The following is a 22,941-nucleotide window of genomic DNA, read 5'->3' on the forward strand; positions in this document are numbered from 1 at the left end:
CCCATGACGTTTAAATATGACACCGATACATGCAGGAAGAGAGAAATACAAGCAGAGGAAGCAAGAAGCTGGGTTCGGGCACGGTACCCAGGCACACACCCGGCTCAGGCAGCGACACCCGGGCGGGACAGGGGCTGTGGGGCAGGGACACCAACGGGGAAACTCGGCAGAAACGACGGGAGGGACCCGCAGGGCGGCCCAGGAGCACAAGGCCGGGCAGGACGGGCGCGATTCGGCCCCTCAGGGAAGCCCCGAGCCGGCAGCGGGCCGCGACGACGGCGCCGGCCGGGCTCTGCCAACGCACCCCGCGGCCACGGCCTCTCTGTGGGGGACCGAGGGGACCGAGGGGCCCGGTGCCGCCCCGCCGCCCGCCCCTTACTGCTCATCCTGCGCTCGCCCCGCCGCGGGCCGGGCCGTGCCTCGGGCCGTGCCTCAGGCCGCCATGTTGTGTGCCCGTCGCCTTGGCAACCGCGCAGGCTCCGGCTGAGAGGGCTGCGCCCCGCCCCTGACGTCACGCCTGGCCACGAGGGAGGGCGGGAAGGGTTCGGAGCATGCGCAGTGCGAGTGGTGACGCTAAGCGGGCACCGCCTCCTGCCCTCACGCTGAGGTGCGGGGCTCCTCTGAGTGGGGCTGAGGGGATCAGTCCGGGGTAAAACGGCCCCAAAACGGCACAAACTGCGGCTGTCAGCATTCCCTCTGCATTATGTGAACTTTTCTGTAGGCAACACAGAATCACAGAGCCTTGCGTTTCCACTTTCATGTAGCATTTCTAAAAGTTAGACCGACCTCAGATAGTGAATCACTTGTTGCGACAGCTTAGGAACTGTTTTACAGAGCACTTCCTACAATTGTGGTTGTGTTAAACATCCGCAGGTCGCCATTCTAACATGCAATATTAAATTCTATCATGCTCTTTTGCACTCGTGTTTTTGTTTTGTTTTATTTTTTGGTGTGTTCTCTCTTGATAATGTGATTGGTAATTATAACTATTAATCCTCCAGCACGAATTGTTCATTATATCTGCATGTTAATCTAAGCTTTAAAGCTAAGAAGAAAGCTTTTAAATGCATATATAATAAAAAGCAAAATATTAGCAGAAGGTGAAAGAGTTGTCCGTGCAAACTGAGATATTAGCAATGCATTAAACGTCTGGAGGATTACGTGTTTTTAAAAATATGCCACAAATACGTTGTCTAACTCAATGCCAAGAGGAATTACACCCTAGAAGCCTCCTGGGGCTGTGAGCTCGTTGGGTTAGAGGGAAGGCAAGCTGCCCCCACTGTGTCCCGCACCTCAGCAGGAGCAGCACTGCCAGCCGGGCGGGAGGCTCCGTTAGAGGTTTACGGTCTCTGCGTGTCCCCGGGCTTTCGAGCGCAGCGAATTCTGCTTTTTCTCTGCCTTTTACCTCTCGTTGCTTTCCTTGGGTGCACTGAGCCGGTAGTGTCCATCTATAGTCACTGGGCGGTGATATTTCACCAGCCGGCCGGTTAGCTCAGTTGGTTAGAGCGTGGTGCTAATAACGCCAAGGTCGCGGGTTCGATCCCCGTACGGGCCAGCGAGATTCCCTTTTTCCCTCCCTCCCCGCTGGCCGAGGCTGCCGCCCTTCATCTTCCTTCGGTGCCGCGGCGGGATGAAGGCCAGGAGCCGCCGCCTCCTCCTCCTCCTCCTCCGGCCGCTGCCTGGGGCAGGGCGGCCGCTGCAGCTCCCGCCCGCTGCCTGCCAAGATGGCGGCTCCCCAGGAGGGGGGCACGGAGGCGCCACCGCCCCCCCCCTCCTCCTCCTTCTCCTCCTCCCGCTGAGGGGGAGCCCCCCGGGGCGGCGGCCGCCTGCGGGGCTCCCCTCGGCGAGGAGGAGGAAGAGGAGGAGGAGGAGGAAGGCGGGGAGCGGAGCTCGGAAGCCGCCGCCGGCGCCGTCCTTTACCTGCGGGCGGAGGGCGCGGGGCTGAACCCGGCGCCACCGGGGGCCGCCTCCGGGAGCCCGGCGGAGCCGCCTCCCCCTGCGGGCCGCCTGGCCGCCGAGGAGCTGCGGCGGCTCCCCGAGAGAGCCAGCAGGGCCCGGGAGCGGCTCGGAGCTCCGCCGGGGGCCGCCCCGCTTCCCCCCGGGGCTCCCCGGGCCGCCGCCGCCGCCCGGCAGCCGCGGAGCGGGGCCCTGCAGCACGGCCCGGCCGGGGCCGCCGCCGCCCCGCTCCTCCCGCAGCAGGTAACCGTGTGGGGGTGCCTTCTGGGGGTGCCTCGGCTCTCGGTGCTTCTTTAATTTGTGGGTTTTCTTCCTGCTCTCAGCGGGGGGAGCGGGGTTTGGAGCGGCTGCTGCCACCCGGGGTTTCGGTGTGCTGAAAGCAGCCCGGGGGGTGAAGCTCGGGTGGCTCCTCAGGGCCCTGCTTGAGGAAAGGGGCAGAGCTCGGGCTCCCGGGCGGTGTTTGAGGTTGGCGGGTGGTCGGTTTGGGGCTAAGGTGGAAATTTGGAAGATGGGGAGAGAATAGGAAGGAGGTGGCTAAGAGGAAGCACACGCTACAGCTCGTGGTCTCAAAGCTCTCATGAACAGAGCACTTGCACGTCCTGCATGGGGTGTGTGGCCTGTGCCCTGTAGCTGGCTGCAGCTCCTCTGCCTTGGGCTTGTTGCAGGTTATGAACCTGCCTACGGGATGCCGTCGACTCTGCTGCTCCAGGACAGGCCTGCTTGCAGGAAGCGAAGCTGTAATGTCACCCACGAGCAAACTTCACGTGCTTTAGCTAGCAGCAGTTAGACTGGTGAACATGCAGGAAAGCCCATAGCTTGAACGAAGGGAACCTGCTCTTTGACATTCAGTCAGGGCTTTGATGCGTTTAAATCAAAAACTAACAATGTGAATTCATTTCTTCCTGCCTTGCTCTAAGGGCATGTATGAATCATATTGATAAATATTGGCTTTATTTAATTAATGCTGTATTTGTGTAACCTGAACTCTTTTTTTTTTTTTTTTTTCCACAAAAGCAGCTGGAGGCCATTTGTGTCCAAGTGCAGCCAGAACAGATGAAAGAACCTGAAAGGCCAATGCCATCATTGGCACCAGTCCAGCCCAAAACTATAACACTGAGTCAGTCTGTTGGTAGAAATTCTAGCATACCTGGACTTGGCGTTATTAATCCCCAGATAATTAGAATACAGCCTGTTACAGGAACCAAGCAGGAGCAGCAGCAGATTTTCCTACATAGTTCTTCCGAATCTCCAATTCAATCGCTTGTGCAGAGACCTTTGCCGTCTGGTGGATCGGTGTCTGTAAACAAGACTGCTACAAGTAAGATGCTGAACGGGCAGAAAACGGCACGTGCCACAGTATCAGCTACAAGGTCTTCAAATATCACCATGGTTGCAGCCAACTCAACAAATACCCTGACACCATGTCTTGAAAAAAAACAAAAAGACAAGCTAAAAAAATCTTTGAAAGTGAAAACTCGTTCTGGACGGATTTCACGCCCTCCAAAATACAAGGCTAAAGATTATAAATTCATTAAGATGGAGGATTTGGCTCATGGTCATCAGTCTGATTCTGATGATTACTCTGAACTGAGTATAGAAGATGATGAAGAAGGAAAGGTGAAGGGAAAGGATGCGTTATTTAATTCTTCAAATTATAATCTGAAACCCAGAATGTTTAAATGTCAGACGTGTGAAAAATCCTATATAGGAAAAGGAGGATTGGCAAGACATTATAAACTTAATCCAGGTCATGGACAGCTGGAGCCTGCACCTCAAAAAATACCTTTAAATAAGCCTAATGGAAGTATATTTGTGGACAATCCCTGTGGAACAGGAGTGGAAACAATGAGTCCAGCACATTTGGATTCAATTGCCATCACTTTTAATAATGAATATGCACTATCTACCAATTCGGAAGAAACCGTTGGTTCGCAGGCTGGAGGACAGGTAAAGTGTGTTACAGCTGTCGGTTTTGTAGAAAATAGGCAATTTTAATAGCAGCATACCGTACTCATTCATCTGAGTTCCTGTAGACAATGATATGAGGATTTTTGAAAAGATTGAAGGTAGGGATCTAAATACATGTGAATTCAGTGGTGCTCAATGGTAAAACATGCAAGTCTTGTGCTGCCCAGCAATATCCACCAATATGCTAAATTAAACATATTTCCCATTAAGGTGTTTGCAAGAGACAACAACCTGTTTGTTTGTTGTTTTTTTTTAAATGTGTCAGGAATAGTATTCTTGCACAGAAACATAAAATATTCACCAAGCATTCCTTTATTACTGGCTTTCTGACATGCACTTTGCAGATTGGAAAAAAAATAGGTCTGCATAAATAGCCTTCTTTTCTCCATATAAGAATGCTACGTTGTTCAGCTATATATAGCCTTCTTCATGACAGACAGCAAGACATCATCTGCTTCATCAATTTCTGTTACTGAAGCATTTTTTTTCTGTGGCAAAACTTATTTGGAATTGGACAGCGGACCACAGCTTTTCCTACACCAGGTTTTGAAAGTGAGGCTTACGTGAGTTTTGAAGTGAGGCTGCAGTTCATCCCTGCAGACTGAACACTTTGAAGCTTGACTCTGGTTTGGAAGCAATTTCAGCTGCATTTTTCTGGGATGTCTTAGGCTGGTCAATTTAACTTAAAGTTTCTCTTCAAAGTACAGTTATCTCTTCTCTGACCAACAGCTTGCAGCAAGAGCTGATGGAATTGTTGCCTAAGAAACAATACCCTTTTTAGCTGTAGTGGTGTTGTATTTTTACTTAGAACGGAAGCTGTTCTCAGAAACGTGAAAACTTCAGGTCAAGGTGCCAACACAGCAAACAAAACATCTCATCCTCTGTGCTTTTCTGTCATCTTCAGAAAAAGAGAGAAGCACAGAATACTGACGTCTGCTGCCTGTATTATTATATATTTATTTCCCTGTGCAGCACTCATGTTACCCAGGAGAGGAATTCTTTAAATAAATAAACAAAACACCTAGAAACATGCAAACAAAAATCTTCAGACAATCTCAACACTTACTTCTTACTGCTAGATTGCTATCATACCAGTTATCTTTAACTGGCAAAAAACAATACTAGAAGTTTGTGCTGTAACTCGTTGATTTATTTATGATTTTTGGCCAGATAATTATTTCCTAGAAAGAATAGCAGGATTACTAAAACTGGTACATTGATAGATAGAGGAAGGCATACAAGACCCCCATGTTCAACCTAGTCTTGTGTTTAGAACTAATATAGTAACTTAATCCATGGGCTAGAACTGGTGTCGTTTTGTCAGCTTTCCTACTTACTAGAGTAGTAGGAAGCTACTACACATTAAGGTGAAAAAGTATTGATTAAGAAAATAAGCTTGAACTGTTGTTCAAGCCTCTTAAAAGAATACAGGGACATTCTTAGAAATTCTAGCTTGGAAGTGAAATCTTTAGTAAGAAAACACTACTTTGATCAGTAAAAATCTCTTTGCGCTAAGATCACTGATAATTTAAAAAACAGAAAATGTACTTGGAGGTTTGTCTTGTGCTTTTATAACAGAAGCTACGTAGCTATATTCATAGAGATTGGGAAATATATTTTGACTTTAGTTATTGGGCTAGTCGCTGTTCGTGGCTGCCCAAACTTCTTAAGTTTCATAAAATCTCTGTACTTTCACATGGTTCCAATGAACACATTTTTTTTTGGTGTGTGTTTCATTGCTAATTAAGGTTTACTTCTATAACCTCTCTATTCAAAGAGGCAATATTTTATTTCAAAAATACTAAGCATATTTAACAGGCATAAACAACTCTAACTATATTCTCCTGATCTTTGTATTTTGTATGGTAATTTGCAGATCAAAAAGGCTAACTTTATAAATAAAGGCATGTAAATATTGCTGAGGTCGCAGTCTTACTAATGTGCTGAATTTCTTCTGTAACTTTCTTTAAAGTTATGCTTGTTTCCAACCTTGTATTTGTTTAATATACTATTTAATTTTTGTGTAGATGAAGAATTAATTATAAAATTGTGCCTAAAATACTGTTCCAAATGGTGAATAAATACTTTTAATTTTTCTTTTAATTAAGAATTGTAACTCTGGAGAAAGCAGGCACCTGATGGAAGAACAACAAAATGAAAGCAGTTCAGGACACCGGGGACCCATAAAACCAAAAGGACCTGGAAGACCCAGACGACGGAAGAGACGTGGTCGACCAAGGATGGGTGGAAGATCTAGGTGCTCTGGAAGGCTTAGCAGACCTGGTCAGTCCCCTTCAAAGTCACTTAGTAGTGTGTCAACAGAACACAATGTATTCAGAAGAAAAGCTAGGTTAAAAGAGGTATGGTTCTCTTCTCTAATTACTTCGTAAGTTTCTCCTCCCCCACCTTTTTTTAATGTTTGTGTTACGTCAAGGATTATTTCCAAAAAGACTGATAGTTGATGTTCTTGTTTACTGAAAAGATATTTAGCATAAGATATTTGCTAAGAAGAAAGTATTACGTTGGCTTTCAGGGAAAAAATGCTTAGAGCAGAATGCTGGACAAAGTGAAAATGGGAACTCTGTATGGAAAGGGCCTTTTGACATGTAGATATACTCCTGCTTTTCTTCTGGAGAAGAAAAGTTACTAGCTACTATTGTGCATCTACTATAACACAACTATAACACAATCAAAAGAAATAGACCCAACTGAAGTGAGGCAACATTTTAACGTACACACAGAAAAGCATTTGGGAGAGGATAGAAAGAGGATTAAAATCTGTGCACCTAATACGATTTTTTGTTTGTTTCCTGTGTGTTGCTGAAGATCTTTAATGGCTCCTGAATCTACTAATGTTGCTCTTTTTTCTTAGTTTGCAATGCTTGTCGGACTGAGTGTTGTCTGTACACATGTGTAGTAACAGCTTTGAGGTATTTTTAATTTATCTCCTGGCGTTTTAACTTATCTTCTGGTGTTACATTTGCTTTTATTCTTAAAGCTGCTAAAACTTAAAGTATGTCTATCTGTGCCCCCCACCCCCTGCACCCAAAGGCAAACTTATTCCTAGCTTGCATTTTTAACAGCAATTGCCTATAGGACTGACAGTGTGCTATGTGCTACCTATTTAAAATAGAGAGAAAAAAAAAAAGTCACCCTGATGTAGGATACCTTTATGTTCCTTGCAGAAGAGTAGCAATATTTTATGTTCTGAATGTGGGATGCATTAACCTCTGGAGGCTACTTTGCTCTAATAAACTCATTATGGCTCTTCACAGCTAATACAGCAGTGTGATAATGAAGACTTGATGGAGCTGGCTCTCCCACGCCTTACAAAGCTTGTTACAGTCTATGAATTCCTGTTGATGAAGGTGAGGTTATTTGATTATTTTTTTTAATGTAAAAATGTTATATTATTTTAGAGCAACTTCCATTAATATACATTAAAAGATTCCTTTAGAGATGTATCTGAATTTCCTAAGTTAGCACTGTGCAGAATATAGATGTTCTAGGCAGCTGCAGTTTTACAGATGTCACACTTCAGTTTTACACGGGTTTCTTGCTGACAGGTCTCCTGATAGAAGGTATTTGCTCTCTGGTTCAGGGGCATTTTTGAAGATCCCGTAGTCTTTTGACTTGACTGCTAGTATTTTTAAATGTTGAACAAAATGATAGATTTTCATTTCATCTTATTTAAAATATATAGGGTGGAAACAAAACCTTTCTTCTTTTATTTCTAGGTGGAAAAAGGGTATCCAGCCAAAGCTTACTTCCCAGATGTGTATAGGGAATTTGAAGAGTTGCATAATATGGTAAAGAAAATGGCTTACGATCACCTCAGTAATTCTGATTTGCTCAGTTGCCAGCAGCCTGTTGAAATAAAAGATGCTAAGGTAATAAAATACTCTACTTGGAACTGTGCTATTTCTGCTCTTTGTCTATTTTACATGCTTTTAAGATGTTTTGATATTTTGTCTGATAAGTTTTGTTATCCTGGTATCATGGTATTGCAAAACGTACAATAAGCAAGCAAAGAGAAAAAGTAAATCCATAACAAAACTACAATTCTAGCGCATGGCAACGTATAAAACTAGAAACTTAACAAATAAAAACAGTTCTAATAGTACTGATTTCTTGTATCTGTCTGCATATCTAGGGTAGGGTGGAACGAAGCTGTACGTTACTGCAAAGTGTGTTTAGTGTTAAAAGTACACTGATATTCGGTTAGGAGGGAAAAGGGCTATGTTTAAATTGAGTGGCTTTGACTTAAAGGGGTAAGTGGTTTCATTGCAGAATGAGTACAAACCAAATGCTTCTGTGCAGTTCAGTTATACTAACAAATTCAAAAGATAATGAATACATTGATAAAATTGCAAACCATTATTTCAGTAACTCTTCAGATTCATTGTTGATTTTTGTGTGTGTGTTAATATGGATCTGTTTGACCTTTATTTGGTACGTATTCCTCTTGACTGGAATAAAACAGATCTTTGTACATAACATGTTCTTGATTTTTCCCCTCTGTTTTGCATCTTACGTCCAATAAAATTTCTAAATGATGTGTTCATAAGGGTACATCTGCACTGAACTTGCAACTACAGTGAGAGGAGAGCATACTTGAAAACTTAAAATAGGGAAGGTAGAGGGAAAATTTTTGTTTGTACAATAATCCGGGCTAACAATGAACTCCAGTATGGGCTGTTAGTAGTGCTTATTATTTTTTGGAATATCTCATGACATTCACTGTATGTATTGGAAAAACTTCCTAGAATTACCGCATGCTCATCTATTTTGTAGCTGACCAGTTGTTTCCGTTTGGAGAAATGAAGTTGCACTGAGTAAAGGGATGCTGTCGATACCAGCAGTCCCAAATTTGAATCTATTTCTTACTTCTTTTCAGTTTTAATGTGCCTTCTTAATATAGGGTTATGCTCTTTAAAGGAAAAAATAAATGTGGAGAAGTTGTATAGTAGCACACCTACATAAGGATGAAGCACAAGAATGGGATTTGGAAAAAATATATAATCTTTAGCTACTAACAGATACTTTTAAATAGCAAGACTTGCATGTTTTTCTAAGTAATGAAGAGCCTCTACAATCTTCTTTATTAAACCCTGCTCTGAGTAACTGTTTCTGGATTCTATATATAACCACTGTACTCCTAATTCTTTTGAGTTTGCCCATTAATGTTCACCTTCAAAAGAAGGTCACGTTCTATTAATGTGGAAGCTAGAAGAAAACATCAGAGTCTAAATAATTCTTTATGCTGTAATGACTGGTTGTCAGGTTGGAACTCTGTGTACTTCTGGTTTAGCTGTAAGAAAATGAATCAGTATTTCAGTATTTTTGTGTTCAGACTGGAGAGGCTAACTTTCACTTTTTTTCTTGTAACTGTCTTTAAAGGTTGCTGAATCACTGGGAATTACAGAAATACTCACTGGAGAACAAAAGGTGCAAGGCATAGACTCTTGCTCACAACATATAATTAAAATGGGTAGTGAGCAAGTGCCGGTGGAGATACTGGGACAAAAACGGTTAGCTGAGGTATGGAATGCTTTTGTGAGAACTAAAACTGAAACCAGAACATATTAAAGCTTGTTGAAATAGATATTTTATTTATAAATCATACTAGTATTATCTGACCTCTGGTTAAGTAGAAAAAGCTAACCTGCAGCAGGCTCAGGTGTTGGACAAGCGGTTGCAGTGCTATCTGGTGGTTGGCAGGCGTGCATGAAAACAGCTCCTTTCTAGTAAGTCAGTTCCCCAGATTTGGTCTTTTGGCAGCTGGAGCAGGGAGTGTGGTCTATTTCCTTTTTCTTGAAAGTCCCATCTCTGTGGTCCTTCCCCTCAACTGTTCTATTTTTATTTAATTTAGAGTTGTTTCTGGTGGAGGAAAAATAAGACTGGCACTCTTCTGTTTTTCTGCCAATGGTTAGATTTGAGCTGATATGTTCTTTAACCAAACAATGCTGGGCAAGTTGTTCACCGCCCTTTACTGACATTGGAGAGAGAGGTTATAGCAGGTATCACGCCATACAGCTAATCACAAAGGCTTAGAGAGAAACTTTTGATACCGAAGCCAGGGCAGATTGTTTCAACCAAATATCAAAAACTATCAGTGGTATTTTGGCTAAGCGTGAGAGCTGTGTTTAAATCCTTACCTCCTAGGAAGTCCTTTCTCAGTGCAAAATCTTGTTTTCAAGGACAGTATCAGTTCACTGCTGCAAAGTGCCCACAGTTGTTTTGTGTTCTTTTCCAATACTGCTAGCTGTTGTGGTGGCAGCCAGTTAATTATGTCTTGTATTGACAGAGCTCAGGGGAGGAACTGTTGCCATCAGCCAAAAGGACCAAGTTAGAAGACGTAATGGAGAATGTGAATAATGCTTATGCCAGTCAAGATGAAGTGAAAGAAAAGAGTGGGAATTTATGTACACTCTTTGAAAAAGATGGTAACCTCTTCCCATTTTCCAATTCTGTTCTGTTCGTGGAGGAGCTGAGCTTTGTTCTTCAAGCTACTGTGGTTTTTGTCTTAAGGTTTCATTTCTCAGCTTGCTTCCTGGGTTCTTCAAAAGCAGGTCTTCGTTGGGGAGAGGGGAAGTTATGAATGATGCAAACCACAACAGTAGCTCAATTCTAAACGCATAATCATCCTGTCACTGATACTGCTGCAGAATTGAGAGAATAGCACTGTCCTCTGCTGCGCGTTTCCTGAATGCTTCCTGACCGCGCTGTTCCTTAGAGCGGAGATAGTACACAGCCTCTGTGGCAGCAGGGGGAGAGCAGAGGAAGAGGAAGCAGTGGGTATGTCTTTCCTCCTTGCCCCAGAAGACTGCAAGAGTGGAATCATCAGAGCTTCGTGGATCCTGGGGGAGGGGAAGAGCTGCTGCAGGCTGTCCTGTATCCCAGGGGAGATAATAGGAGATAAAGGCTGGAATTGAGATACCATTTTGTACAACAGTCTTCGGGCTGTCTGTCTTTTTCTCTCCTCTTTATCTTTATTCCCCCTGCTCCTCAGGGTGAGTGGATTAGAGAGGAAACAGAGATGGGTCCCCATTTGTAATTTCCCAAAACTGCACTGGTCTTTCATTTTAAAGTGTTGCACTGTTCAGAGGCATTGCAATTACTGTTGTGAAAGATCCCAGCCCTTACCCATCTCGAGTAAAGTATGTAGCACTTCCATCCTCTTGTTTTGTACACATCTTTTTTTGATGCTGCCATAAGCTGCTTTTCTTTTGCCCTTTGCATGTCTTTGTCAGTGGTTGCTTTTTTTTTGGTTTTGCGTTGTTCCCTATCCTTCCCCCAGTTTATCTTTCTTTCTCTGGAAGCCTCTCTGCATGATAATGCTTATTTCTTGTTATCTTACGGTTTTCTTCTGGCCTATCAGGTTGTTGTTTTATTGGTGTTTCACTTGTACATGCTAGGAGGGCTTTTGTTAGTCTACAGCACAGAAAGTTAAAACAGTCCTTTCTGAGCTGTTAGGCCTCCTTTGTGGTGCAGTGATATCTTTCATAATAACAGCAGAAAAAAAAACTCTCCGTTCCTCTTGATTTTCAATAAAAATTGATGGCTCAAGCTACTGCTGCTTGGCAGATACTGTTCAACTGCCTGCTAAGCTTATGAGAACTCTTAGTCCAGGTCATAGAACTGGTAAAACACACTAAATTTCTAGTGTTTTACCCTTTCTGTACTGTGACTGCTAGCACAGCTCATTAGATATGTAGTAATTTGACTTCTCTGAATCCTAGAGCTTGACTTATCGAGAGAATTTTTACCGAGTTTAAAAGCTTCTGACAGTTTAGTAATGGTAATGAGGACGAGCAACTGACAACCTTGTGCCTGGAATATTCCTTCTCACTTAATGTTAGTGGCGGTGTGCCAGATAGGAGGTGTGTGGGGGGAACAGTTTGACTTCCAGCTCAGGTGTTTTTTGGGATTAACAGAAAAATGCTGCTTCCAGTGTAAGGTCCTTTGTTACTGAAATACGCAATAATATTTCACTATCCAAAAAGTACCTTAAGTATTTTTTTTACCAGTCTTCTCATTGGGAAGTACTTTGAAACTTTTCAAAAAGGCTTCAGGCTTGCTAATTTAGGGGAGGAAAAGAGGGAAGTGGTCTAGCTTTTCCTCCAAAGTTAAAGCTGAAAAAATAACTTTTTGTGCATGCAGTACTAGATTGCTCAACAAAATGATATTTCTTTCAATTTTTCAGGTTTTAATCCATTAAATGGAGAAATCATGCTTTCAGAAGGTAAACATATCACTTGCTGCACAACTGGAAGCCTGTTACCAGCGGAGGAACAGAATTCGCTTGTAGGTTCAGAAGTTAGAATCAGTGCTGAAAATTCAGGTCCCTTCTCTCAGGCTGTGGAAATGAGGATAGAGTATTCCCAACCCGCAGACGCGCAGGGGCCAGATACTGCAGGTGACACGTCTCTGCTGCATACTGAAGTCGTATTGCCTGTTGAAGCAGACGGCTCAGCAGAATTAATTCAAGCACACTTTGTGAGTGAGAATACAGCAGGTGGACTGTCAGCTCCTCCACTCTGCAACTCTGTGTCAGAGCACGCAGCAGGCATTCAGACAACTGACTTGTCAAGGAGGGAAGAAAATGGTCTCAATCAAAAATACCAGGCACTGCAAGAAGAAAGCCATGGTTTTGCTGTTAAAGGACATTCTGAGCAACTTCACAATGCAGATACGACTGAGGAAATGCAGCAGCTTGGAAAAGTGTTTTCAACAAACGTGCCAATAAGCCATCCCCACCATGCTCAGACTGAGTTGCACCAGAATCCTGTCCAGGAAGTATCCCTGCCAGCTCACCTGAGCCAGGACTGCTCTTTTAAAAACACGGGTGAATTTTCTTGTGGGAGAGGGGAACAACATGAGCTGGAGAATACAATTACTGTAGATGAAACTGTAGCTTTTGAGATTACTGATGAGAGCCATGGTTTTTTGACTCAGGGACATGAACAGATTTTTATTCAGACTTCAGATGGGCTTATTTTGTCTCATCCGGATACTGCTCTTTTGTCTCAGGCAGAAGGCATTGTTATTGTAACTGATTCTAATGGTACTACAATGCACATCCGCGCACCGGATGGGATACCTTTGGAAACTGTGGAAGCACTACTGGCAATGGAAGCAGATGGCCGAAGTGAAAACCTTTTGCTCTCACAAAGCGAATTGGAGCCATAAATTAGAATACTGTACATGCTTTCTTCTGGAAAAGACTGTCTATATAAAAATGTATATTTTTCTAATGTGAATACTGAGATAATTGAAATTTAACTTATTTGTAAACTGTTTCTATGCCCTATACTTTTTATAACTTATGTTTATATAAATCTAAAACCATTGCAAACAAAAATTTTAAAATTAACATTGTTCTATTTGCTTTATATGTTGGGGGGTGGGCGGAAAGTGGAAATCTGTCAATCCTAAAACTGTTGCACTATTCCCTTTTGTTACATAATTCCTCTTCTCTCTAGCCATCTAAATTCAGTAAATTGTACTGCTTTTTGGCAGTGATGTGCTATGTACTGGCAAGCTGTATATGGGTAAAATAAAAACTATATTAAAAATATGCATTTTTGTGCTGCTGAGAATACAAAACAGTGCTGGTTTGCACTTTCTTAAAGCTAGCTTGAATATTCATTAGCATCTAGACATGGTCTACATAAATTTGTCTGAAAAAAGGGGTAGTTTCAAACACAATCCACACTTGTGCATTCCGGGAACAATGTGACAGCCTAACTGATCTTCATTTAAATAACACTAAGCTAAGCATCCACTGCTTAGAGACAAAAATAGCCTCAAACAAGAATTAATTTGTACTGAACTGTTGGAAATATATTCAAGTGTTCTTGCCTAATGTTCAGCCATGCCTTCAACAGTTGCTGTTACTTGGACAGAAATAGGAAGGTGCATAACTATATTGTGAATTTCTTTAATGCAATACCAATTTCTTTAACTTCAGTGCCTGATTGTCTCTTTTAGTTGTTAATTTCTATTATACTTTTTTTTTCCTCCAGATGATGCATCTCATCAGTTCTAAGCTTTGGCCTTCCTAGTAATTCTACACTGCCCTGTACTGTTTAATCATAATAAAAATGTAACCTTGACTGTAATTCCTGTTTCTCCATGCAGAGAGAAAAGTTATCAAATTATTTATTACTTGCTGCTATTGTGCGTAGTAATAAAATGGCATTTATTGCTTGGATGATATTTTTGTGGGCATTCCTACCTGCTGATAGTAGCCTTGTCCAAGGCACTAACTCTCAAAAAGCTTATAAAGTAAAAAAGAACAGTCCTAAATAAATCACCAGCATCTTCATTTTGTTCTTGTGCTCTTGTGAATATTACTGAAAACTGGTAACATACCTTTAAAACTTGTGTGTTGCCTCATTGCTAAATACAAATGAAATACTTAAATAATTGGACAAATCAGCTAAATTTACCTTTATGCAGGTATTTGTTCTTAAATATTTTTAGTTACTGAGTAAAAACATACTAAAATTGAATCCAAATGAGAGGGACAATGTAGAGATGAAACAACCTGCTCTGTAATATCCCTTTAATACCTTTTTTTAATTTTGTTTGCCCAAGTTGAATGTTGATTTATGATTAGGCAGGACACTGCATTTTATTAATGGCTATGAAAGGTGTTTTAGTGACTTCCTGTCTGGTTGTTGGGTTTAAGGAGTTTCTGTTGGTTTTTGGTTATTTTTTGTTACTTTGTAGCTGTGTTGTTTTCTTTTTTTTAGGAGGTGGTAATAGCCAGAGGTAATTACTTTACAAATGAAGATACCATATAAAGTAGGGTTGTGCTGGTCTTTCCAAGTCTTAGGTTGCAGTGAGCAATTCTTTATTACCCTCTTCCATACTGTCTATCTAAACTACATCTGAGGGCTCCAAATGTAATAATGACATTTTTAGAACTATAATGACACAACATCTCTGCAATAACAATTTTGCAGTAATCTTCTGTCCTATAGCAGTCAATGCACAAAGTGATTCATGAATATGAAGTCTCCTTCCCGAAGAGCTTAATTCTTCTAAGAAATAAGAGCAAACCACCATTTCCACCTGTGCAGAAAATGAAAACTCACTTCAGTTCTTCCTTTCCTACTGATCTGTACATGCTGGGAAATACAATATACTTACTCTCATCTGAAAAGAGCAATTCTGTAAGTGAACCAACCTTGCCTCCTTGCGAAATATTTCTCAAGTATGAAGGTGTTTCCATAGTGACAAGGGTCTGGCCCTACTCAGATAAATTAAGGTGCCTGTTAAGCTGCGCGGAATGCTTGCAAAGAGCAATAATAAAAACTAGCAAAGCTGTTCATAACAGTATTCTTGAGCTACGGCAGATTTTTTTTTTTTTTTTTACACACTAGAAATTTTGGCTAAGAATAGAATACTATTAAGCTGTCAGAAACAACCTTTGTTCAACAGAGCAACACGCAAAAGAAAACTTTTCCAATTCACATAGGTCTATTTAGTTATTGCAGGCAGTTCATGCACCTCCCTTACCCAAGCCTATGAGGTTTCAGCTTGGAACTAGTTAAGCAAAAGTGACCCTGCGTTTCCTATCAGAAATCTGTTCCAGAATCTGTCACTGTTAATTAGATTTTTATAACGTCAAACCACAGCCATTGTGGCCATTTCATAGCAGTGTGCATTTTATGTTGTTTTTAGTTTAAATAGTTGTTTCAGGGAAAAATCAAGGGTAAACATCTGTCAGGGCACAGCAGTGGTTCAATAGCACTAAGGAATGCTACAGTAATTGTGTGAAACAGAAGACTGGAATTGGAAAACAACATCTCATATAGTAGCAGGCCGTATAGGCCATCACTGAGTAGGAGGAATTTGCATTATTCATCATAATTAAGTAGAAGGGCCTAACTTCACTAGACATTAGGGATTTAACTTTAAAAAATGATTGAGCAGCTGCAGAGTTTGCAAGTTGTAATACACTTTTGTGAAAAGTCCTAATTTGCAAAAAGAACCAAGCCTTTAATAACTGTTGGCAAGCATAGCAACTTTTCCATGCCACCCAGGTCTGGCATAATGGTATGCTACAGCAATTATACCTTTAGGAGTGAAAGCAAACATGGGTATTGAATTCCTTTCAGCATTTATCTTTTTCATTAACACTCTCCTAAACATGCTCCCTTACTCTCTTTTCTAAGAAAACCAAAAAGCAGCATGAAAAAGAAAAGCAAAAATTTGAGCTAACAATCTTGTTATGTAAATTGCTAATCAAAAACGCAAAAAGGACACACCTTTAAACCAAAACCATCAGAAACCTTTAAACCATCAGAAACAGTAACCCAAAGAAAAGCTCACTGAGCTCTATGACAAGAAGCAAACAATATGTCTAAGGACATAACCAAAGCAGGACTGGCTTTTATTCAACAGAGCCTTTCATGAAACATCTCTAAAAGTTGCAATGAATCAAAAAAGACAATGCCTTTTTATGTAATAGCTGTGCAGTAGCAAGTTTTACTAAATCTTCCAAATGTACTAGTTCAGGCTTGGATCACTCTTCAAGAGTAAATTACACTATAAACAAAAGCAAACCAGAATTTACACTGCTGTCTACAACAGCTTTTTAGGACCACATACCAAATAATGTGGATCTTTTTAGATCCCCTTTTAGATCCTGCCTTTTATGCTCTCTTTTCCCTTCCCCTTTTTATAAACTAAGTACAAGAGTGCTAGCCCTGCTAAGTCACGGAAAAAAACACGTGATCAAGAAGCACTGAATTTCTATGGTGAGAGCAACAATGTAGGTAGTTTGTCAGGACTTTGGTAGTTTGTCAAGATTGTCAGGACTTTGAAAGTAGTGCAATTGTTTGTTCTAGGTGTCTATGTGCATTAATTCTCAATCCCAGACCACGAAGTAGAGCTCAACTCTCCAATTAGAGAACTTAGCCTCTATACAGCCTCCTACGTAGGCTCTGTATTGCACTTGGTAAAGCAGCCAAAACCAAATTGTCCCATGCAGAAAAGAGTACCAGCTGAGATGAAGTAATAAATACAAACAGAAAAATATTTTTAATAAGTTTTACAAAAATTCAACTTACTTGGTGAGCCTTGCAAATCTGCAATTGCAGTTTCACGTATGCATCATTAGAAGCAAGGCAAACAACATTTGAAGTTCTAGCACTGCCTGTGTCCTGTTTCCAGCAGCATGGCTTCCAGCAGTAGTTTGCTGCTGTTGTCAATATAAGGCTGGTATAACCATGATGATAAATAGACCATCATCAGATCCTGGTCAGCAGAATGAGCAATTTCTTCTACAATTGTTTTCTTGAGTTGTAGTTCCTTCTTGTACATTTCGGAGAGCTTCAGAGAAACCTCATCTGAAATGAATAGAAAAATCAAGCACAATGACCATAACAAATCAGCAGTTCCCTAAACACTGAATTACGCCTGTACTATGTTGATCATTAAAAGAACTCTACCTTTACAAAAGCTGTTCCCCAGATTTATACATCCTGGTTTGTATAATGTTTTTATTCCTGAATATAAAATGCTAAATATTTTCCTCATTTTTCAGTTTTTGGCTATACTTTTAAACACTTGTGATTTTGATATGAATTGCATTTTAATTCTAGAATAAGCAGTCGTATTGGTTCTCAGGACCCACTGTAAAACTAGCAGTTACTACATCTTTCCTTTTAAATAACTGAAATTTGATCGTAAAATTTTGCAATGCTATCTCGGAAGACAAGCTTCACATTTTAGAGTCACTGCTGAGTGGTTCTATGATTTTATGTCCTCACTTGATGTCAGGCCCTTTACCAACACGTGATCACCAATAAGTCATACCAATAGTGAAGAATAATGGTAAAACAAATCAACAGAAAAAGCCTGAAGTGCACAATGTAAAAACTAGTATTTTTACTAGTTATGTTAGTAGTATCAGTAGGGAGTTTGAAGTACTTTTATATAATTATCTCTTTAATTGTTTGACTTTCTAAAAAGTAACCTCACAAAATAATTTTTAAGAGAGACCGATCTTTGTTTCCAGCTTAGCCTGAACTACCACTATTTTCAGGAGGAATTAGTCTTTCACAAAGTAGAGAGCATCACTAAATGATTCAGTCACAATGGGTGTTTTGACAGCAGTTGTCTTTGTCATTCTTACCCTTTTGAGCTGACAGAAACTAATATGTAAGATTTCTGATAGCTTGTGGTAATGAAGTAAGAAGCAGGGCTTCACAAAGGCATGACTGTCATGACTTCACAGAGAAGTCTGCTGGTTTGCATGTAGTCAGGCTCCTCTTGAATTTTTTAGAACTGCAGCAATAGCAGTTGGGAGGCAGTACCTTTTAGTGAATGTAAAAAGGACTGATATTAACAGTAACTGAACATTTCCTTACTTGTCTCAAGTGACATTGTGATCAGAGCTATTTCCCTTCGGCTGCCTGTGAATTAACTGAGGTGTATCTTGTTCTCTGCATGCAAGGATTCCATTTCAGTGTCATTCAGTAGCCTGCAGCTTAACACTACCAAGCTGCAAATATGTCCCTCTCTACAAAGGATGTGGCTGTTGCAGCTTGGACATTGTAAGCTGCTGACAAGCTTAGTTTTATGCTGCAATTGTTGCATGCCAGACAATGCTTGGCAATTCATACAAGCAGTCATCAGCAGTAATCCTAAACCAAGTGGTGCACTCATGTGTTTATTGATTAGTCAATTATAAAGGAGACTGATTCACACTCCCTCTCTCCAAGGGAAGACATCCAGATAAAAGGGTTTATTTTTCAGTTCTAAATTAGATGACATCAACAACACAATGCATTTATCTAAGATGATCAATATTTTACTTACAGAAGTACGGTGTGGGCCATGTGTGAAATAGGGGTGCTGGGCAATTCCCAGCTCTGTGGTGGAATGTTTCCAAGTCACAGATTCCTTTAGTAGTTGAAGAGAGCTTTTCCATTTTCAGCTGTATTTTTGTCTGAAAATGATGAATGTGTAATGCTAATGAACATCTCAGGAACATTAGACTGCTATAAACTTGAACATCTTTTTAAATACTCTTTCTGAGGAATTTACTTAGTCTTAACATTTCTAATTCTTTTTTTAACTCCAGATGGGAATCAAAGCTGGAATTTATATACAAATTTAATATAAGATACCCTAAAATTTCAAACACTCCAGATATGAATTGGTGATTCTGACTTTGCATAATTCTTTTGCTTTACCCCCATGCAGAAATATATTAAAGCTCCCTCTCACTTTTTTATATCTCTTTGGATTTTTTCCTGTAAATTAGAACTGCGGAAAAACATCAGACTGTCTATGAACAAGTTTGGCACAAGCCCTACAAACACATGTTTTTTTACATTACCATGTCAATGTGACTTAAATTTGATTTCAAAAGATCAGCTGTAGGTGTGAAAAGCAGTTCAAGCAATGACTAGCAATATATCTAGGCTGATTGAACAGCTTGCTGTGAAAAACAGGTCATCCTGTCCACCGCTTTCATGTCCACCTGTCTTTGTACATTACCTAAGGGGACGGATATTTATAACAAAATTGAACTCACATTCACTATCTTTAAGTCAAGAAGCTAAGATACAGATGTTGCTGTAAATCTGTAAGCTTACCAGCTTACCAGGGTCAAAAGAAATGAAAAATAAAGTGTCTGTAGTAGCTATGCGTAATATCCCATGTAGCACAGGCTGCTTAGACTCCTGTTACTCAAGAGTAATAAAAAGCTGCATCAACACCCTTGCTCATCTGAATACAAACTATCTCAAGGGAAAAAAAAAAAAAAAAAAGGAAAACCACAAATTACTGTTGCTTTTTCCCATGGAGCAAAATCTTAGGAAAATCTAGCTGCTTTCCTGCTTATTCTAAATACTGGTCTGGTATCCTGTCTGTATAAAAAGCATACCTATTGTCTTTTTAATGGGCCTCCACAATGGCTAAAGGCTATAAAAGTCATTTTTACTAAAAAATTTACATTTTGGTATAGGGCAAAGAAATTCCTTTAATTTCCTTTCAAAATTAAAGGTGACATTAATTCCTGACAATTTATACAGAAAGAAGGTGGGTTGCATAGTAATTATCTTACTCTACTCCATAAAGAAAAAGTTCTGCACAGAAAATGCCGGTAGGCAGACTAAAAATGTAATTGCATTGTCTAATCAGAGATGGCTGCAATGGATATCACGGTAGATAAAACACTGCTGTGTGCTTTAAGTTGTTTGCTTTCTTCTAAACAAAGAGTATATTCAGGATGAGAAAGAAGACACCAGGTGCAGTTTTAGAATGGACTTTTGTATGACTTTTCAGATCTCATTACAAACCACATTATAAGGGAGGAGTAGAATTATAAGCAGAAGGCAGATGTAAAAACTTTATCAAGCAAATAAATGGAGTCCACTGGAATTATAATCACTCAGGTCTGAAGCCAAAGAATTATGAATAAAAATCCCAATTTTTCTGTTTACAACCAATATATGAGGTCATTTTCTTATGTCATATTTGAAAAGACTTGGAACTGATTCGTACAAAGACTGAAAAAATAGTATTACCATATGCTTTAAGGTCTCTAGTAGCTCTGCACAGCATTTGTCCAATTCTTCATTGTATTTTGGAGCTGGCTTTTCAGATTCCGTACCACTGTTATTGCATGCTATCTCCAGTTTGTTATCTTGAAATCTAAATAGAAACATAAGGCAGGGTGAGCAACTTCACACAGGTGTACTCAAGATGGGTAGATTTAAAATCCATGTGGTCTGATGACACAAAATTTCTCACAGGCTGTTCATGAGAATTCCAACGTAAAATAGTAAATGACACAGCTGGCCATGTGAGCAATTGAGGCTGGTATCACAACCTTCAGAGGAACATAGAATTATTCTACTTTACAGCATGTGCTCAAAAAAACAGTTGCAAATGTTAAGATAACACCTCTTCCCACTGTACATTGCCCCTGTGTTGGAAGTTATCCATCCTCTCATAATGGACAAGGAGGAATGCTTGTCAAGGCTTCGGCTAGTCACTTTCAAAGTCACTTTCACTCACAGTTTAAGTTAAGACATTTAACATGAACCAGGAGCAGCTAGTTTGCAGGTACATATCTTGTACGGTCTTGCTGACCTTCCTCACAGAAGCTGTAAACTTTGACAGAGATGGAGCTTCTAGAAAGAGAAAGCAACATCTGACACCATTTCAGCAAAATACTTTTGAGATTGTCTGTCAGAACCCTGTCAAACGATCCCTGTTCAACTGTCAGGACTCTTCAGAAGCTTCTTCTCAAAATCCTGTTTGTTATGGGTTTGTCTTCACTGCATGAAGACAGAGCTCTACTAAAGTTACTGTGTTTTGTTTTTTATTATTATTAGTTTTAAATCGCCACTGTTATAACTTTTTTTTGGCCTATATAAATCACTGATTCTTCCTTAAATTCTGCTGAACTCTTGCTTCAATGATATTTGGTAATATTGGCATTGGTGTAAATATACAAGAGAGCTCTCTTACATCTCTCTTGCAACTTTCTGCGTGGGCATCAATTTGTACATTACGTAAATATTTTAAATAGCCCTTATGCTTGACTATGTATAATAAATATTCTCTATTTCTTCCAAATACCACTACATTGTGAGATTATTTTAATCTTTGTGAAACATGTATACCTTATTTGAATGTAAACAGTTTATGTAACCAAAAAGTGCAACGGCTTAGTTTGATCTAAGAGCTAGCTAATCCACTCTGACTTGTTCTTTCCCCAGTCTACAAAAAATCTTTCTTCTGAAGAAAACAGATTAGTTTCTCAATGAAGGCAATCCTTATGCTGTCTTTACTTGTCTATGGTATTAGCATACTTACTGCTCACTGATCTTCATGTTGACTATTTTGTTTGCAGTAGTAAATCCATTATCATTCAGTCTCTCCCATTTCATCATTAAATTGTGCCAGTCTGCTGCATTATCTTTAATTTTCCTTGCACTGACAGATAAAACAGGTCTTCTTGGGGTACCGTCAGCAGGACTCTTTGCTGCATGAGAAAAAAAAAAAAGATTCAAGCCATTTAAAACATACAGAAACAAATCCGTGTGCTGCCCTGCAGGTGCACGTATAAATGTTTTATTTGCTTTACTGTTGAATATAGATTAAAGTAAAATAGAATTTATTATAGATTGAACTATTGCAATCAGAAGTTCACTGATGAAATCTAATTCCTTACCTACCAGTTCTGCTACAAGATAATCATACTATTAAAAAAAGTAACCCTGTTCTGAGATGTGATGTTGTAACACGGACTGTAATGGTTTTTTAGTACTGATTGCTGTAGTGGTCATTTGTCAACATGTTATAAGCTTATTTTCTTAAGCATGTTGACTCAAGGTATGACAAAAAATAGTCACGGTAATGATGACTACGTGCATGCAAGGTTCCTGCCATGAACATGTGAATTAATTCGGTACACCTATATATGATCTACAAGTGTCAGGGAGAAATTCTGGTCCCACTGAAGACAGCGGGTGCTTTATCACAGACCACAAAGCCCAGATTTTGAGATGTACACACCAGTAGCTGATGCAGCTGTGTCTAGATTTGAGATGTACCACACAGCTACTCTGCTCACGAGCATCAACCCCCCTGCCCCACACAGTGTGGGGACTGCACACCCAGCTCTTGGTACTGTGTGTACAGGACCATTTGAAGGCTGCCCCACACATTAAGCCCCCCCACACAAGGCACTGCTGTCACCCGCTTCTCCCAGCGACACAACCGAGGCACCCTCCTCAACCCCCCCATCCCCGACCGAAAACAACACGCCAGCGAGCCGGGAGACAAGACACAGACATTTTATTCCCCTATATCAGGAAGCACCAGACCCTCACCACCCCTCACTCCCCCCTCGGTGCCCTGCAGCCTCTCGGAGGGGCTGAGGCGAGCACCCCCCCCCCCTCAGGGGCCGGGGCCATGGCGGCGGCACTCACCGGCCATGGCGGCGCCCCGCGGAAGTGCGCTCACGTCCGGCCCCGCCCA

General features: G+C 40.8%; 2 protein-coding genes across 4 annotated transcripts; one reads left to right on the forward strand and one right to left on the reverse strand.

The window, feature by feature from the left end:
• Nucleotides 1–1,724: 1,724 nt before the first annotated feature.
• ZNF839 (zinc finger protein 839) lies at nt 1,725–14,044 on the forward strand (the record flags this gene model as incomplete). The annotated part of the gene is given in 9 exon segments (XM_084287876.1): nt 1,725–1,763; nt 1,765–2,199; nt 2,971–3,903; nt 6,033–6,284; nt 7,200–7,292; nt 7,662–7,814; nt 9,325–9,465; nt 10,232–10,370; nt 12,131–14,044. Coding segments are annotated over 9 exon segments (3,171 nt in total). The 3' UTR covers nt 13,117–14,044.
• Nucleotides 12,313–22,906, reverse strand: CINP (cyclin dependent kinase 2 interacting protein). 3 transcript variants are annotated; one of them, XR_014618488.1, is made up of 6 exons: nt 22,893–22,906; nt 21,775–21,943; nt 20,478–20,604; nt 18,763–18,892; nt 17,010–17,288; nt 12,313–12,379 (listed from the first exon to the last, which is right to left on the reverse strand). XR_014618488.1 is itself a non-coding variant. In XM_084287877.1 (5 exons), exons 1-5 carry the CDS (start codon nt 22,897–22,899, stop codon nt 17,086–17,088), a joined length of 636 nt encoding a protein of 211 aa, XP_084144003.1. In that variant the 5' UTR covers nt 22,900–22,906; the 3' UTR covers nt 15,316–17,085. The 3 variants fall into 3 exon arrangements, 1 of the variants encoding a protein (XP_084144003.1); XR_014618489.1 differs by lacking the exon at nt 12,313–12,379 and adding an exon at nt 14,951–15,006; XM_084287877.1 differs by lacking the exon at nt 12,313–12,379 and having other exon boundaries at nt 15,316–17,288.
• Between the last annotated feature and the right edge of the window lie 35 nt (nt 22,907–22,941).

Source organism: Netta rufina, assembly GCF_964035555.1.
Source record: "Netta rufina genome assembly, chromosome: 5".
In the NCBI taxonomy this organism is placed as follows: Eukaryota; Metazoa; Chordata; class Aves; order Anseriformes; family Anatidae; genus Netta; species Netta rufina.

Bases quoted from the DNA above. Each gene is read 5' to 3' on its own strand.
- CINP (XM_084287877.1), bottom strand. The intron at 20,605-21,774 runs GTAAGTATGCTA...GTTTCTATTTAG, and splicing joins AACATGAAGATCAGTGAGCA to ATTTCAAGATAACAAACTGG. The intron at 17,289-18,762 runs GTAAGTAAAATA...TATTCATTTCAG, and splicing joins ATGGCCCACACCGTACTTCT to ATGAGGTTTCTCTGAAGCTC.